The sequence below is a fragment of the Anabrus simplex genome, chromosome 2 (assembly GCF_040414725.1).
Source record: "Anabrus simplex isolate iqAnaSimp1 chromosome 2, ASM4041472v1, whole genome shotgun sequence".
In the NCBI taxonomy this organism is placed as follows: Eukaryota; Metazoa; Arthropoda; class Insecta; order Orthoptera; family Tettigoniidae; genus Anabrus; species Anabrus simplex.
In genome coordinates this window covers 807652988-807672032 of record NC_090266.1, presented here as the reverse complement: position 1 = coordinate 807672032, position 19045 = coordinate 807652988, and the positions used below count along the sequence as shown (strand labels likewise).

Here is a 19045-nt window from a genome sequence, read left to right as displayed (position 1 = left end):
GGAAAACCACTTCTGAGAAGACAAGTCAGAAAGATGGCAGGAACATATCCAACAGTTGTATCAAGGTGAAGACGTAGATGATAGGGTTCTGGAACAAGAAGAGGCTGTTGATGCTGATGATATGGGAGACCCAATTTTGAGGTCAGAATTCGACAGAGCCTTGAGAGACCTAAGTAGGAACAAGACACCTGGAATTGTTGACATACTCTCAGAATTACTGACTGCCTTAGGAGAAACCAGCAAGGAGAGGTTATTCTGTTTAGTGTGTAAAATGTGTGATACAGGAGAAGTGCCATCCAATTTTCGGCAGAATGTTGCTGTACCTATTCCCAAGAAAGCCGCTGCTGACAAGTGTGAAAACTACCGCACCATTAGTTTAGTATCTCATGCCTGCAAAATTTCAACACGTATTATTTACAGAAGAATGGAAAGACAAGGTGAAACTGAGTTGGGAGAAAATCAATTTGGCTTCAGAAGAAATGTGGGAACACGTGAAGCAATCCTGACTTTACATCTGATCTTAGAGATTGAATTCAGAAAGACAAGCCAACGTACATGGCTTTCATAGATCTAGAAAAGGCATTTGATAATGCTGATTGGACCAAGCTGTTTGAAATTCTGAAGGTGATCGAGATCAGATATCGAGAAAGGAAAATTATCTACAATCTATACACAAAAATCAGTCTGCAGTGATAAGAATCGAAGGTTTTGTAAAAGAGGCAGCAATCCAGAAAGGAGTGAGCCAAGGCTGCACTTTCTCCCCTCTCCTTTTCAATGTTTACACAGAACAGGCGATAAAGGAAATCAAAGAGGAATTTGGAAAGGGAATCAAAGTCCAAGGAGAGGAAATCAAAACCCTGAGATTTGCCAATGATATTGTTATTTTATCTGACTCTGAAAAAGATCTGAAGAAACTGCTGAATGGTATGGAGAGAGTCTTGTAGGAGGAGTACAAGATGTAAATAAATAAATCCAAAACCATGGTAATGGAGTGTGGTCAAACAAAGTCAGGTGATGCAGGAAATATTAGATTAGGAAATGAAGTCTTAAAGGAAGTAGATGAATACTGTTACTTGGGTAGTAAAATAACCAATGATGGTAGAAGTAAGGAAGACATAAAATTCAGACTAGCACAAGCAAGGAAGGCCTTTCTTAAGAAAAGAAATTTGTTCACGTCGAACATTGATATAGGAATTAGAAAGATGTTTTTGAAGACTTCCGTCTGGAGCGTGGCATTGTATGTAAGTGAAACATGGATGATAACTAGCTCAGGAAGAAAGAGAATAGAAGCTTTTGAAATGTGGTGTTACAGAAGAATGCTGAAGGTGAGATGGGTAGATGGAATGACGAATGAAGGGATACTGAATCGAATTGTTGAGAGATCAATTTGGCTAAATTTGACCAGAAAAAGAGATAGAATGATAGGGCACATCTTAAGACACCCAGGACTTATACAGTTGATTTTGAGGGAAGTGTAGGTGGTAAGAATGGTAGGGGTAAACCAAGGTACGAATATGACAAGCAGATTAGAACGGATGTAGTAGTTATGTAGAAATGAAAAGGTTAGCACAGGATGGTGTGACAAGGAGAGCTGTATCAAACCAGTCTATGGACTGATGACTCAAACAACAAACGACGAAGAGTAAAAGGATCCTATGCCAGTAGGTTCAAGCTCAAATACCAAAGACGTCCATCACTTTCACCTAGGGCTTGGGGAAAGGTGTTCTCCTAATCCTTATTTGGACCTTAATTTCGAGTTTTCACAAAGGCCGACAGAGTAGTCGTGTATAATACCCAATTATAAACCCACATATTTAAGCTCTTTGCTTCAGAGGTAATCTAATACAAATAAACTAAAAGGGACAAAAAAAGAATAAACTCAACCTCAAGATTGTTTAGCTGGCCTTCCTTGTTAAATTCTCATCAATAATTCACCAGTTGAAAGTAAACAACAAAACAAAACAAAACCAAACCCATGGTGCTACAGCACTGATGACCCCTAGCTTACAAAGCAACTGCTGCTCAGCCCAAAGGTTTGCATATTACCAGGTGACGCACTTTCAGCATGACAAATCCTCTTGACCATTATTCTTAGCTTTCTAGACTGGAGCTGCATCTCATCATCAGATCTCTCGGATGTTATTCTTGGCTTTCTAGCCTGGAGCCGCAACTTCACCATCAGATATATCCTTGATGTTCTTGTAGAGGATGAGTGGATTTCGAACCAGCTCGTAAATCCAGGTAAAAATCCCTGACCTGGCCAGGAATCGATGCTAGGGCCTTCCAGTAACCCCTAGACAGCGGGGCTGGAATTTCATTCATGATCGTACTGATAAATCATTAACTATATATTTTCAAAGAAATTCTAACTCGTGTAAGCTGTATGTTTTAGATGACCTCTTGGTTGCCTTCAATGGCTATTCTGATCTTAGCTATGAAGCCTTCAATTTTATGTGGAATCTGAACAACAGGGATGGGATTTACCATTTCAAAAATCCTGCTTGCATTCACAAGGATTTGAACTTCAGCTGTTTTAGTGTGAAGCCACTGACAATGTCACTCAGCTATTAGGTGCACCAAGTATTAAGGGAACTAATGTCAGTAGATATACTGGTTGTTCAAGACCACTACTGAGTTGAAAATTCTGCCACTTTTGCATCTATTCAAATCACTAGCAATTGAAATCCCTAAAGAGCTTGAATGTTTTTTAACATTTGAAATCAATGAAATTAAATGATGGTTTCCTTCTGGGAACATAATTTTTTATATAAATGACAAAGGCACGCATTTATACAAGTGGAGGTTCATACTTCCCCTAGTCATCATCACTGTTTGACCTGCATAGAAGGCTTGCGGAGGTGTCTCAATAACACACTAGCCACCAGAATCTTTTGCTGGTGAGCCCACTGCCACACAGGGGTGAAACACCGGTAATTTCATGACTGAAAAGGCCTAAAAAGCTTGTCGTAGGTATGACATCGTAACTGATGTAAAATCTTCAATTATTATGTTTAATATATTTTAATTATAGTTCATTTAATGCTAAATTATCTTTTATTAAATGTTAAACATGACTAGTACATGGTTTCCCTGTAAATATGTAGTATATTTTTCTATAATCTCCAATACGTATTGTGTATAAGTTTAACCTCAAAATCTATATAGTCGGAAGTGGTAGAAAATTCCATAATGTTTGTATGTTAGACTTATTGTACTATAATTTGATATATATGAAGGGTTCTGGAAACTTACTGTAAGGTTATATTATCCAGATACATGTAGAGACACTAGGAAGGTTGTAGAGATTTCTGTGTGTTTTAGTAAACAGTAAACAAAAGTTCGAGTACCCATTCGACTAGCTAGTCAATCAGTGTTTCGAGTGTGTTCCATGAGAGTGTTGTAAGAACTCTAGAAATCGATAATTCTAGACGATTGATCGAATAGTATATATATCAAGCTGTCAGTCAGTGAGGAAGTCAAGAAAAGTCAGGACTGAGTCAAGTGTTGGATTCGGAGTCAGGGTTGGACTCGAAGGCAAGTGATGGACTGCAAGTGACTGTTGGGCTCCGAGGCGGAGTCAGTGAATTCAAGAGAGTGCATGTTACAGTGCGCGAGTCAGTGTTGTTGATATCTGTACTTGTCAGAATCGATTTCAGGGTACTCCGCTATTAAGTGTTGTAGTGTCATTTGCTAATGTGTATAATTGTGTGTTGTGACTTACAGTGTAAATAAAGTAAGTTATACAAGGAAGTGAACATGTTCTCGTGTGATATTTATTTACGTAAAATAAAATTGCATTGCAGAACGATAAGCTTGAATGTTTTTAGTCGAAAGGATGTCAAACAAACAGCACCATCCATATAAGTAATATTATAACTTTGTCCCTACACTTCAAATTTTTGCCTCATCTTGAATTAGGTGCATAAAAGTAAAAAAACAGGTTCACTTCAATTTTTGTCTGTCTGTCTCTCTGTCTGTCTGTCTGTTTGTCCAGGTATAACAAGAAAACATCTTAACATAATTTCTCAAAACTCTCTATTCAAGTTGAGGGATAGATGGGCTGTGCAATTTGTTATATATTATTTGATTAGTATAACAGTTACTTAGCAACATGAAGGGGACCATCACATGATATGTCAAATTTCTCTGTTAATATTGGCTTATCAAAACAGTGTACATAATAGGAGTAGTGTAAAATATTTTCCAATTTTTATGATTCATTCCTTTTACTATGTGAGGAATAATATTGGAGACATTCATGATAATTACATTCATAAGCATTCAAATATTTCAAGAAACATAACATAACAAAAATGATAGAAAATGCAATTTACAATCTTTATTACCCGACACATTTTTACTGTATGAGTTATAATGGAGTTTCAATGGAGATTCTATAACGACAAGCCACGCTGATCTGGAAATACTGTTCATTCGTTATGGTAACAAACTAACTGGCAGTGATGGTGGTGGTTGTTGTTGTTATAACCTGGTCATTAGCCTCTGTTCATCAAGAAGATAATAAAGATACTGGCAATGAGAAGAAAAAGGTGAATGAATGACCACTCAAAGAAGTAGGTGAGAAGAAATTATAAATGGGGTGGACTGTGTTAAAAGCCCTGATAGTGCCAAGCCGGAAGAAACCAACGACAAGCTACGCTGATGTGGAAAGACTGTTCATTTGTCATGGTAACAAACTACCGTATTTGCTTGCGTATTAGACCTCCTTTTTTTTTTTCCCCCACTTTTACAGCCAAAAAACATAATGGGCAGTCCAATATGCGATAACCTCAAATTTTGTGCAGTGAACACGTGACTTCTAGGCTATAAAGAGCTATAAACTGTACATGCAAACATTCTACAGTATTCTTTAACTAACTTATGAATGTATTTGAATTGTACTAGCTATTTTCGTTCAAAGGCAGTATTTCTAAATGTAAAAAGACAACAATTGGTGAACATGACTTTCAGGCCTACATACAAAGTACATATAGTCAGTTTTTGTTACTCATATCACATCATTCGTCATTAATTCCTCTGATGAGGTTGACGTCAGGAAGGGCTTACGGTCATAAAAACTTGCTACGACCATTCGTTTCACTTCATACTCGACCCCATAGAGAAAAGGGATAAGGGTGTCGTATTCATATAACCATATTTATTATTCAATACTGATACAATGGCCAGTCAATTGTCTCTGTCAGTTGAGTAGTAGGCTTACCACACAGTCAGTCATCTGAATTATCGTCTTGTGCCGCTAACTTCCCTGCTACCGGCAGGCCGTCATTCAAAATGATGTCATCTTCACTGCCATCTTGTCAGCCTTGCATTGTAATCGAGAGCATTCAAGGATTTCGAGGTCCAGTCTTTTTAAAAATTTTAAAAATAGTTTAATTCCCGACTATAAAGTCCAAACAGTGAGAATCTTTTCCCAAATGGTTTCTGGAGATGGTCTCTGATATTCCCAGTTAGTGTATGCATAGCAGAAGCCACTCCTTCCGAATAAAGCCATGCTGTAAAAAGCTTGCCAAAACACCTCCTGATAACTAGCATATGTTACGAGTTGTACTTCCGAATGTAATACGTAGTGACTGGAAGCATTCTTTGGATAACTGCAGCTGTTGAAAGCCAGACCCATATTTTTTAATATATTTCATGCTTGTTCTCTACATTTATCACATCAGGATTTACCTAAACGGCTGTAAATGAGATAAGAGGGACCGCATTGTTTAGGTTAGGTATGGTATCAAGTGTCTGGATAGTGTCAGAAGTTCCACAATGGAAAGAAGAAAAAGATATAACAGGAAAGTTCGCCGCATTTATGGATATCTACACGTGTGGCGGTAATGCGTGTTTTATTATCATAATGCTTAATTTCGGACGTTCGTTGTCTCCATTTTCTTATTAATGCATAGTGTGTTTTGTTTGGCATCTCCGAAAATCGTGAAAGTAGTTACTGGGGACGTAAAATCAATATTATTATTATTTGCTAGATACATTGGCGAGTGAAACAATCGTTATGACTGGATTGTTTTTATTACATTTTAAACTTACTTCTCTCCAAAACTACCTATATTGGCCAAGTTACAAGATATTAAACGATCACTTCACACCTACTAATTAACAGCACCAACCGTGAATATTTCTTAACTGAAGTAAAATCGTTTCCTCAGCTCTTTATAGACACGCCCCCAGTGGAGGGGAGTTGCATGTACCATTTTTACTGTATATCAACCTTCCTGCCATTCGTAAATCTCTGGCAATACGGTACCAGAAATCGAACTCAGCCTCCCCAGAACGGCAGCTAATTGAGCTAACCTTTATACTTGTAGGCATTCTTAACTACAAAACACAGACATATAACACGACTGATGCATGCTTGCAATGTGCGGGTTGGACACAAAACTATTCATCTATTAGTGCGACATCAGAGCTGCAGTAGACCTACGCTATGGAGGCAGACATTTCTTAACTACGAAACAAAGATGTAGCGCATGACTTTGACACGTACATCGTACGGACGAAACTATTCACAAATTTGTGTGATGTCATCAGAGCTGCAGTAAGGCTTGTACCCGCTTCAAAGTGGAATCGCTGGTCTTCTCTGACGAATTACGCTGGGTGTTGTATGCAAGAATTATTTTTTTCATTTTCTTCGTCTCGAAAAACCAGCGAAGGAGTCTAATACACGAGGAAATACGGTAACTGGTGGTAATGGTGGTGGTTGTTATAACCTGCAATACTGCATGGTTATTAGCCTCTGTTCAACAAGAAGATAATAAAGATACTGGAAATGAGAATGAATGATCACTTGAAGAAGTAGGTGAAAAGGAATGGGTTGGACTGTGCTGAAAGCCCTAAAAATTATCAACAATAACATTACACTGACTGACTAAATTTGTTGTTAGTTGAGGGATGTTTTGTCTGTTCTGCTGCCACTCATATCTGATATATGGCATTACTGCTGCAATTACAAAAACTAACCCGTCGATAGGTATACAACAGCTAGTCATTAATATAAGACGATGATATCCAGTATATTATATAGATTACATTTGTATTATTTTATTAATAGCATTCTGATTCAATTTTATTTTTTTAGTGTCTCTGACTATAGAGAAAGAGCCCACCTGGTGGCCATAATCATCATAATGGTCTGACACCATGCTTAGTCGCTTGAAGTCCCAATGGCAGAAAACAATGTTACAGTCAGAATGTTGACCAGCAGGGTAGGAGAGGTGGTGGTATACAATTTCAAATCACTAGATTGCGTGCCAAAAGTGTGGATTCAGTTACAAACCTCTCCGCAGTGTTCTTGTGGAGCAAGAGAATATGATACTGTTGATGGTGATTCATTTGTTGAATAGAGATGTTAAGCATAGGTGTTATTCAACAGAAGCAGGCTACATTTCCACTCTCTCCCTACCTCATCATCATCTCCTCACATCCTGACGTACAGTTCGCCTGTGGACATCAAACAGAAAGACTTGCGCCAGGCAAGCTGAATGTGCCCCTGGACACTCCCGGCGCTAAACGCTGTACAATAAATAAATAACTAAATAAATAAGTAAATAAATAAATAAATGATAAATAAATAAATATAAAAGTGGTACACATGCGCACTGCATTTTTTTCTTCCTGTTCTAGTTTATTTCCTGCCTAGGAATTTTACTTCCATTATTTCAGGATTACAAACTTTCTGTAACTAGTATATCAAACCACCAAGAATCAAAACATGACTAAACACTACGCAGATGCAAAATAAGGGAAGGCTAGAATCCTACCTTACATTTGCCATTTCCAGAGCAAATCTTCCCTGGGTGGCCAGGGCAGGGTTTACATTCAGGTCCATAATGCTCATCAGGGCAACAGTACTTGAGAGATGATATACAGAGCCATTCCTGTAGTTCTGGATTACTGTCTTGCATATGAAACCACCAGTCTTCCAAGAGTTGTTCAGCCTCCTCTGCTAAAGTATGACACTACACAAAAGCAACATATAATAATATGCAGGGCGAAAAGCAATTGCAAATGATTATATGTGGATAATAATCAGATGCCACACAAGGACAATTCTAATCTGAAAGGAGCTACCCTTTGCTAGCATTATACAAGACAACAACAGGAATCCTCTTCACTATAAAATATACAGTATATCTCAGCAGCATAAGCAGAAGAATGGCAAACTTTTCAGTGTAAGTTTCCACATCTCTCTCTTTTACTTCAAGCCTATCTTAGTAAACTTCTATCTAGTGCAAAGTCCTTAGAAAACCATGAAATAAGGTCTTTATTTATATCCTCCAGCTTTGCATGCATGAAAGGGAGCATATAAAAGTAGTATAGAGTATAAAAATTTAAGTTAATTGTTTGGTGAATAATGATGCTACTCTAAGCATGATTGTTCACTGAACAATATATACGCAATTTATGGAAATGCATGGTTGATGTTAAATTTAATTAAATATTCAAAGAGGCAATCAATACTTTTCATTATATATCACTTAAGCACACTTGTTTCAGCCTGTTATAATGGCTTCTTCAGTGTGTTTGCTCCTTGGATCAACCCCATAAATAATCTAGTCTTAAATAACATTTAAGCTACATTGGCACTGTTCAATCGTTACACATATAACACTGTACCATGAGAAGATATTAGAAAAATTTAAAGAACATTAAAATTGTAAGCATCATCCAACTTTATCTCCAATATAGACAGTATATTATTTTAATGGGAATGTGTTTTATGACGATGCATATGACATCAATATGTAACTCTCACTTTTGGTGTCACATGCACCTTGACATTGTAAGTTAAAACAAAACTTAATTTTTCCAACAGAACATGTTACAATTTCACTTGTGGAAATATATTTGATAGTAAAGACATAATTCTGTTTCAATATTTAAGAGTTATGGCACTGCAAATGCCATCAATTATTGATTGACATTTCAGTGTCTCATGCTCATTGCCAATTAACAATTATTAATTATTAGAATATATTTTAAGCAGACTTCAGTTTTATTTACCTTAATGTTCATTCAAAACTTTACTATTTCAACAGGACTTATTGCAGTTCCCACCGTCCGCTTCGTTGGCTGAACGGTCAGCGTACTGGCGTTCGGTTCAGAGGGTCCCGGGTTCGATTCCCGGCCGGGTCGGGGATTTTAGCCTTAATTGGTTAATTCCAATGGCATGGGGGCTGGGTGTATGTGTTGTCTTCATCATCATTTCATCCTCATCACGACGTGCAGATCGCCTACGGGCGTCAAATAGAAAGACCTGCACCTGGCGAGCCGAACCCGTCCTGGGATATCCCGGCACTAAAAGCCATACGACATGTCTTTTCATGCAGTTCCCACCCTTGGAATACATTTGTAATTCAGTATCAACGCAGATGTACTGTTAAACAACCAACCTTAAAGTCACATAACATATTCCAAACAAAAACACAGATATGAATCCTCAATAATCTTCTTAGATAGATTTCTTAGATAGTAACCTCATTGAAGTAATTCTGTATCAATGTCACTATACCGATGACCTAGTTCTAATACCACGTGTGTCAATCATACTGTTACGTGCCAGCCCTGTGGTAGCCCCTTTTGGTACTTCCAGGAAGGGGCTGGTGACTCGAGACGACCTGAAATCTCCCAACCGGCCTGTGGGCTGGGGCCGGCCTTTCCGTGTATTGTTCTCTCGGTGGCCAGCTTACCTGCGAGTTCCTTGGAGATTCAACAGGAATGTTCTGCCTGTAGTGACATCGTGAAATTTCCAGATCAAATCACACGAGCTATAAAAAAAGGGAGGCAAGCCGCGGACAGTCAGTCAGAGTTGGACTCTGTGGGGGAGTCAGTGTGAGACTCAGTGAGTTGGGGTTCGGTGGTTGGGCTGAGGGCAACACAGGTGTTGGCTGTCACCAGTGTCCCACCAAGGTCTGAACGAGGAGCTGTTGTTGTGGTGTCAGAGAGACCAGTGTGTAGGTGCAGGCGACAGAACGAAAGACTGTACTGTGTGTTCATGTAACTTTGTGAACTGAGGATCGCCGTGAGCCAAGGAGGAAACACACTATTGTGAGTGTGAGGATAAATGGACCTGTGTTAACGTTCGCTGTTGTGAGTATCGTCCTGCTGTTGAATAATGTTGGGCTGTTTAGTTGTTCACTACATGGGACTGTGTGAAGAACTGGACCATACGTGGAGTCGAACCAATGAACACTCGTGTGTTATATAGCCAGTGTTCAAATCCAGCTGCCTACGAACGCGGAATTGACTGGACTTTGGGAAAGTGAAAGTAAGGATTATAGACGTTCCCAGGTAGCAACCATCCGGGACTCCCAGGTGTGTGTACAGAAGAGATATTTGTAAATAGACCAGTAATTAGTGTGGCCATTCATAACCGGTTAGAATTGTTTGTATTTAAATATGAGTGTGTCTGTGTGAGTTTACTAAGCCATCCTGAAATAAATTACAGTAATGAAACAGATGGAGTTTTATTCGTAACAAATTGTGTCAGAAGTTAGAATAGATCCCGTGTGTGAAAAATCATCACAATCAGCGTGAAATCAGCAGACCAGGTACTGCAGGTTTCGACCGCCATCGGGGACATTCCAGAACGTCGGTGTATAGTGAATGCACGCTCATATATATCTTTTTGTCATCTTTTGGTAATTACTGCATGCCAGTTGAGACCAGTGACCACATGAAAATGGAGCCTCAGTTAAATGCGCTCTTCAATATGATGAAGAAGATGGTGGAGAAGATGGAAGAAAATCAGAAAATGACGTTGTAGAAGTTGGATGTAGGCTATAGGGAATTGGAAGAAAGACAGAAGATAGTAGAAAGCCAGGATGGGTGGATAAAGGAGATGAAAGACGACCAGAAGAAAATCAAAAAATCAAATCAAAATCTCTTTATTTGCAAATGAGATGTCTACCTCAGTGGCAAATGGTACACTAAAATACAAGCACTAAATTTTAAATTAACAAGAGAAGAAGAAAATTTTTCTAGAATACAATAATATACAATTTACGCCAACAATTTTTTCTATTAAACAAACAGATCATCCTTAATAAATTTATATTGTTTACAAAAAATTCTACTTATAATATATCCTATACTTACAATCATAGTCAACTCATATACAGTATGTGGAATAATTCAAATAATACTATGCAACTGGTATAAGATTAAAATTTACATTGCATTTATTTACTATTTTTTTTAACCCATTTTGGAACCTAAGTAGCATAACGACCTGCTGTGTTTTAACCAGAGCCCCTTTTGCCACCACTTTTCAGAGTTCCTGAAGGGCCTTCACAGCTACCGTAGCGGTCCCAGGGCCCTCGAAGTCCCCATTGTACTTCACCCCTACAGGCAGTCCCCTACTTTGGCTGTCCAAACTCCATGGATCAGGGGATGGAATTAATTTTTTTCACACACATTTTTTATGTACAATAGTCTGCACTGGTCGAAACACTTCATTTATTTTCCCTGTTGCTGTTCCCTGGTAAACTGTTCCACTCCTTCACGCCCTTCCCAATGAAAGAAAATTTACTCCAATCACTTCTGCTAAAATTCCTTCTAATTTTATACTTGTGGTTAGTTCTGCTGATATAATTATTTTCCAACTGAAGCCTCTCATGGATATCTCCCCATGCTGCTTCTCCTGTAAAGGCTCTATATAATCCTATAAGTCTAGTTTTCTCCCTTCTCTTACTTAATGTTTCCCACCCAAGTTCCTCTAACATTTCTGATACACTACTTTTTCTCCTGAAATCCCCTGTTACAAATCTTGCTGCTTTCCTCTGCACACTACCTATTTCTTTTATTAGGTATTGTTGGCAAGGATCCCAAACACTGTTTGCATATTCCAATAATTGACGAACCGTACTTCAGTAACTTTTTTCTTTTAATTCTTTGTTGCATCTTTTAAGTAGCCTCATTATGACATGTAACGATCTGTATGCTTTCCCAACAACGTCATCAACATGACCCTTCCAGTGCAAATTACTTTCAAATCTCACACCTAAGTATTTGCACTTGCCATCTTTTGGGATAACTGTTGTATACAAGGAACTTGGTATACAAGGCACAACATAAAAGTTTATTGCTTCAACACATTTATACAATATGTACATGAAATAGAACAAAACTTTTCTTGAAGCTTGTTGAGTTGCACATGTTTAATGTTAATATAAGGTAGTAGGCTGAGGGCCTGAATAATATTTACATAGGTACAAATTGAGATTCCTATATATATTCAATCTTGCCTTGATGAGACAGTCTGTTCAAATGAGAGAATGTTCTTGATAGTCGAAAACTATCGGTCATGTATATTAACAAGTGGAACTTGTAGAGAGAGATCGTATTAGCAGAATGCTAACAGGAGACGTATAACTTGCAAGGAACTTGCATTTAATGTTCATATATAGCAGGAGACTATGATTGGAGTCGGAGCACTGTAGGGACTTGAGTGAGTAGCAGAATGCTTGGATGGGTGCTCGACGTGGCTATGGGATACAGGATGAATGAGGCAATGTCCAGAGGTGAAACCTCACGGCCAGGAATAAGTTCACCTGTTCAGAACACATTTTTAAGAGGGTACCTCCGTGTCTGACTTGCGGTGTAGTCTAGGCGTTGGACACTGTAGGAGTCCTGGAGAGGCGAGAAACGTTGCTCCTTTTATAGCGCTGGCTGACGTCACAGATGATCATGTCAGTGCACTGCAGTCTGCCTCGTGGTCTCTGGAAACATCAATGTCGGGCGGGCTGCGGCGCTTGTAGGCGTGGAGGACACACACAACACCCTCCCCTCCTAATTACGCCGGTACGGTGCAAAGTGGCGACGGCAGCGATGCTGGGCTGGAGAGTCGGCCGTGTCTGTTGTGTTGTACAGAGCCTGGCCGGGGCGAAGGAGCGTAGAATCGTCCTGTAAAGAACCCATGTTGATTAAATGGTCCAGAGCTCGGTCTGCAATGGATTTTTGAGGTGTTACAAGGGCATCAACAGAAGGAGACGGACGATAGCGGAGGCGTATCTGGTCCTGGTGGCGGCAGATGCGTTTCTCGGCGGTCTGGATGTCGTAGAGACGATGGCCCAAGGTACGGCAGATGATACCAGGTATCCATGGAGGATTGGACTTGAAAGTCCGGACATATAATTTGTCGGCAGCGTTGAACTTCGGTTGCGAGCGCTGCGGCTGGGCAGGAAGAGGCTGCAACAAAGAAAGCAAAGTTCGATGAGGGCGTCCATGGAGCTTGTGAGCTGGAGTGTTTGTCGGTACCAGGCATAGTCCTATATCTTCCTAGGAGTTGCAACAATGCCTGATCCTTAGTTAAACCTGAAGATACAGCTTTCTTCATGCTTTTCTTGAAAGTTTGGACAAAACGTTCAGCTTCACCATTAGATTGAGGGTGAAAAGGTGGTGCCAGAATATGCCGAATGGCATTATGGGCACAGAAGTTCTGGAAGTTAGTGGCAGTAAATTGGGGTCCATTGTCTGAAATGAGCACTTGAGGTAAACCTTCAGTAGTGAAAGTCTTCTGAAGTGCGCGAATGGTAGCTTCTGTAGTAGTAGAATGCATTTCTACGACGTAAGGAAAGTTGGATAGAGAATCTATCACTATGAGCCACATAGAGTTGAGAAAAGGTCCAGCGAAGTCTATGTGTACTCTTTCCCAAGGAGAAGTAGCAGGAGGCCATAGAGCGAGGTCAGATGATGGTGCGTTCTGATGTACCTGACACGGGTCACATTGGCGGATGAGTTTCTCGATGTCGGTGTCAATACCGGGCTAATAGCAGTGTTGACGGGCGAGTTGCTTGGTGCGTGATATTCCCCAATGACCTTCATGTAACAAGTCGAGAACTTGCTTGCGTAGACTAAGTGGGATAACCAATCGGAATAGGGTGCCTGTTTCTAATAGGATAACTCCGGCACGAGTCGTGCGACGATGCTGAAGACGATGATAAGGTACAAGGCTGGTAGGAAGCTTGGTTTGAAAAGGCCAACCATTGCGGATATAAGTAAGAAATGTAGCTAGTGTACTATCCTTATCATTAAAAGATATGAACTTCATTAATGTTTCCGTATTGAATTGAGATTAACGATAAGATATCTATTAGGTTCAACCTTTTCAATACTAATTAGGTACGTGTTTATGTTACAAATACCTTTTATTCAACTTTGGGACCGGTTTCGACATATCGTTCTATCCTTATCAGTCGCTTTGGCGATGCAAGTAGCGTCAATGGGAAAACTGGAGACTGCGTCTTCAAGTTCTATGTCTATCTGAAGACATTCAGATTCTTGAGAATCGAAAGTAGTATCAGGACCTACAGGTAAGCGAGATAGAGCATCAGCATTACAATGCTGGGATGTGCTACGATAGGCAATCTGATAGGAGTAGTCAGAAAGAAATATGGACCATCTTTGATGTTTCCTTAGAGAATGTTCAGGGATCTTATTACCAGGATGGAATAAGTGAACAAGAGGCTTGTGATCAGTAATTATGAGGAAATGGTTGCCATAGAGATATTCGTTGAAACGGCGAATACCAAATATAATAGCTAAAGCTTCTTTCTCTGTCTGAGAGTAGTGACGTTGATGTTCGTTGAGTGTCTTGGAAGCGAAGGCTATAGGACGTTCTTGTCCGTGACGATCCTTCTGGGAGAGAACGGCGCCAAGTCCATAATCAGATGCGTCCGTGGCGAGAGTGAGGAGCTTACCGGGCTGAAAATGAGTAAGCTTGACAGCATAGACAAGAGCCTTGTTGATAGTCTGCCAGGCATGTTGACATTGCTGAAACCAATGAAATTTAGCACCTTTCTTGTGTAAGGCATTCAGAGGAGCTGCTACTGAAGCAAAGCGTGGAATGAACTTGTTGTAAAAGTTCGCCTTTCCTATGAAGGATTGGAACTGCTTGATGTTCTGTGGTCCGGACATGTTGACAATGCCAGAGACGTTCTGTTCGCTAGGTCGAATGCCATTCTTATCAATGATATGACCTAGGTAGTGAACTTGAGGTTGAAAGAATGTGCACTTAGCGAGATTAGCACGTAGGCCATTTTCTTTCAATTTGGTGAGGAGTAGGCGCAGATTACAGGTGTTCTTGATGATCTTTGCCAGTCACAAGAATGTCATCAAGGTAATTAACACAACCAGGAATGGAGGCGGTAAGCTGTGCTAAATAGCGCTGGAAAATCGCAGCGGATTCCACGCAGGATGAGTACTGGCAGAGCGGGATGTACTGCGACAGACAGTCTTGATGTGTCCGACTTTATGACAGTGATCACAGGTGGACTTGAAGAAGCGGCAGTCACGGCGGTCATGATGCTTAAAACATCCTCTGCAGGAAGGCAGGATCTGAGGAGTTTTCTTAGAAATGCATGTCTTCGTAGAAGAGCACGGATGAACACGTCGGGAACGCTTGGCAGGGAGTGAGCCAACCTGGCGGTTCGAAGGAGCAGAATGCTGGCGGGCCGTATGAGATATGAGAGCGACTTCATGTTTGGTAGCTATTTCAGCGGCAGTCTTGGTAGTCATCTCATAGACTGTGGCAAGACGCTGTACTTCTTCCAAAGAAGGGTTACTACTCTTGACAGCGTCGAAACGAACTTTGTCTTGGGGAGTATTGAGAATAACCTTGTCCCGAATGAGTGAATCAGAGTAGGGCGTGCTACAACCATCCTTAGAACAGATAAATTTGCAAGGCTTGGCGAGACCACATAGTTCCGCAATCCATTCTGTGCGAGTCTGGTGCGGCTTCATTCTACATTGAAAGAACTTGTAGCAAGCTGCTACGATGTGAGGATCCTTAGCATAATGTGCATTTATGCGAGCTAGGAGCTGTGCGAAAGGAACTTCCGAGATCTGTTCTTCGGGGCTTCATTTCAGCAGTAATTCGCAGGCAGTATTTCCTACAGAACTGAGAAAAAGAGCTCGTTGGCACTTCTCGTCCGTAATGGAGTGGCAGATAAAATGCTGTTGAAGTCGAGCTAAATACACTGACCATTCTTCTTTCTCTGGGTCGAAGGCAGAAAATGGAGGAACGGTGGTGTTTTGTGCGGAGGAAGAGAGAGCTTGTATGGCTGTAAGCAATGCGGACTGCTGCTGTTGCATGAATTGCTGTTGTTGCTGCTGTAAAGCCTGTAATATACCCGCCAATTGCTCGGTACTAGCCATGTTACAGATGAGACAGTGAGCACAACTTGCGAGACAGCGTGTAGGGGAACCAGCTGGAAGCGTGACCTTCAACGATCGCCGGGGAGTGAGAGAGAAAGAGAGAGAGCTCAGCGAGAATGCAGTAGAGAACATGTGCTGCGTGCGAGCCGTGAAATGTTGGACGGATGTCCTCAGTTCGAACGGGGCGTACGCTGGGAGGAATGGCACTGCAAATACGAAATGTGAGCAGAGTGTTGGCGTGGCTAACTTGTGTCCCGTAGCTATTTTGTTGATATGGCGTTACCACTTGGAACGTTTGCTTGTCGTCAATATTGTTGGCGTGTCTGCGCGTAATGTTTCCTTGTCGCCAATATTGTTGTATTGGCGGTACCTGCGTGACTTTTCCTCGTCGCCAATATTGTTGATATTGGTGGGACCTACGTGTGAGTTTTTTTCGTCGCCAATATTGTGGTATTGGTGGAACACACTTGTAACTTTTCCTCGTTGCCAATATTGTTGATACTGGCGTGCCTTCCTGGAACTTTACCTCGTCGCCAATATTGTTGTGTTGTATACAAGGAACTTGGTATACAAGGCACAACATAAAAGTTTATTGCTTCAACACATTTATACAATATGTACATGAAATAGAACAAAACTTTTCTTGAAGCTCGTTGAGTTGCACACGTTTAATGTTAATATAAGGTAGTAGGCTGAGGGCCTGAATAATATTTACATAGGTACAAATTGAGATTCCTATATACATTCAATCTTGTCTTGATGAGACAGTCTGTTCAAATGAGAGAATGTTCTTGATAGTCGAAAACTATCGGTCATGTATAATAACAAGTGGAACTTGTAGAGAGAGTTCGTATTAGCAGAATGCTAACAGGAGACGTATAACTTGCAAGGAACTTGCGTTTAATGTTCATATATAGCAGGAGGCTATGATTGGAGTCGGAGCACTGTAGGGACTTGAGTGAGTAGCAGAATGCTTGGATGGGTGCTCAACGTGGCTACGGGATGCAGGATGAATGAGGCAATGTCCAGAGGTGAAAACTCATGGCCAGGAATCAGTCCACCTGTTCAGAACACATTTTTAAGAGGGTACCTCCGTGTCTGACTTGCGGTGTAGTATGGTCGCTGCACACTGTAGGAATCGTGGAGAGGCGAGAAACGTTGCTCCTTTTATAGCGCTGGCTGACGTCACAGACGATCATGTCAGCACACTGCAGTCGGCCTCGTGGCCTCTGGAAACATCCATGTCGGACGGGCTGCGGCGCTTGTAGGCGCGGAGGACACACACAACAATAACTACCTCATCCAAAGTATATTCAAATTCAGTTTTAAAGATCCTGTTTGCAAATGTTGTAACAGTTGATTTGCCTCCATTAACCTTCATATTATTTTCTTCAACTCATTGTTGGATACTCTCAAGGTCCCTTTGTAATTCTGAACAATTCTCAATGTTATTTATTTCCCTCTAAACAATTATGTCATCTGCATACAATCTTATTTTTGAGGTTATATTGTTCCCTAAATCATTTGTGTATATTAAGAAAAGTAACGGACCGATTATACTACCCTGTGCAATTCCCTTCCAAACTTTCTCTTCCTGTGATATATTATTTCCTACTTCGCCTTTCTGAACCCTTGAATTTAGAAATGTTCTTATCCAACATATAACCTGGAAGACGGCAGAAGAAGATGGGAGATGGTCAGAAGAAGATGGAGAACGGCCAGCAAAAAAAAAAAAAAAAAAAAATGAAGACTCCCCTAAGGCGCTAGAAGACGGCCGAAAGAAGACTGTAGACGGCCAGATAGAGGGCGGCCAGAAGACGGAAGATGGCCAGAAAAAGTTGGAGGACGACCAGAAGAAGACAGTGGACAGCCAGAAGAAGATAGGTGACGGACCTAGAAATGTCGACGAGGGTCCACGCGAGATAAAACATGTTCCGCAGGTCGACACTCTGTCCTGTAGACCTTGTCCAGAAGACGGCGAGTTCTGTTCCAGGAGGGAGGCCGAGCACGAAGTTTCCTGCCATGTGATCACCACGGGGTTAGAAGGAAACTAGAGCCGTGACGCCTGGTCCCCCTGGCTTACCAGCCCGCAGTGCACGAGGCCACGGGATCTTCTCCAGCGAGGACGCAGTCTGAAAGAGGGTTGCAACTTCCGGTGGATTTGCGGTTCGGCCAGCCTGAGGACGATCCTACCCCAACGGATAGTTACTACCTGGACCTGACAAGGAGACCGGAGGAGGTAAGAGCTGCTATCAAGAAGAGTTTGAGCATAGAGAGCGACCGAGTGAAGGTGTGGCACGACCAACGAGAGGACATCATGGGAAATCACAAGGGTGACCTAGGATGGCTATATGATTCTGTAAGGAAGAAATGCTTTTCTTTCAAGCTCCAGAGACTATGAAAACACCTTTATCACGTTCTGAGAGGAATAAATGACGCCAGCTATTGAATATGACGGAGGCCAAGGTGCAAGATGAAGGTGGTACATCTAGACCGACGGGCGCCCTATAGAAGAACAGATGAAGATGGCCAGGAGAAGACAGAAGATGGATGACGACCAGAAGAAGACAGTGGACGGCCAGAGGAAGATGGGTGACGGAACTAGAAATGTAGACGAGGGTCCACGCGAGATAAAGCATGTTCCGCAGGTCGACACGCTGTCCTGTAGACCTTGTCCAGAAGACGGCGAGTTCTGGGACGATCAGCTCTCGAATAGGGGCAATGTTACGTGCCAGCCCCGTGGTAGCCCCTTTTGGTACTTCCAGGAAGGGGCTGGTGACTCAAGACGACCTAAAATCTCCCAACCGGCCTGTGGGCTGGGGCCGGCCTTTCCGTGTATTGTTCTCTCGGTGGCCAGCTTACCTGC

General features: G+C 41.3%; 1 protein-coding gene across 2 annotated transcripts in view; it reads right to left on the bottom strand.

Moving 5' to 3' along the window:
* The window catches only part of Creld (Cysteine rich with EGF like domains), a 270526-nt gene that overhangs the window by 138302 nt on the left and 113179 nt on the right, over positions 1 to 19045 (bottom strand). For both annotated transcript variants that reach the window (XM_067139457.2, XM_067139458.2), the window contains one exon: positions 7785 to 7982. In XM_067139457.2, coding sequence (XP_066995558.1) covers positions 7785 to 7982 — 198 coding nt within the window. The remainder of the gene's footprint in view (positions 1 to 7784; positions 7983 to 19045) is intronic.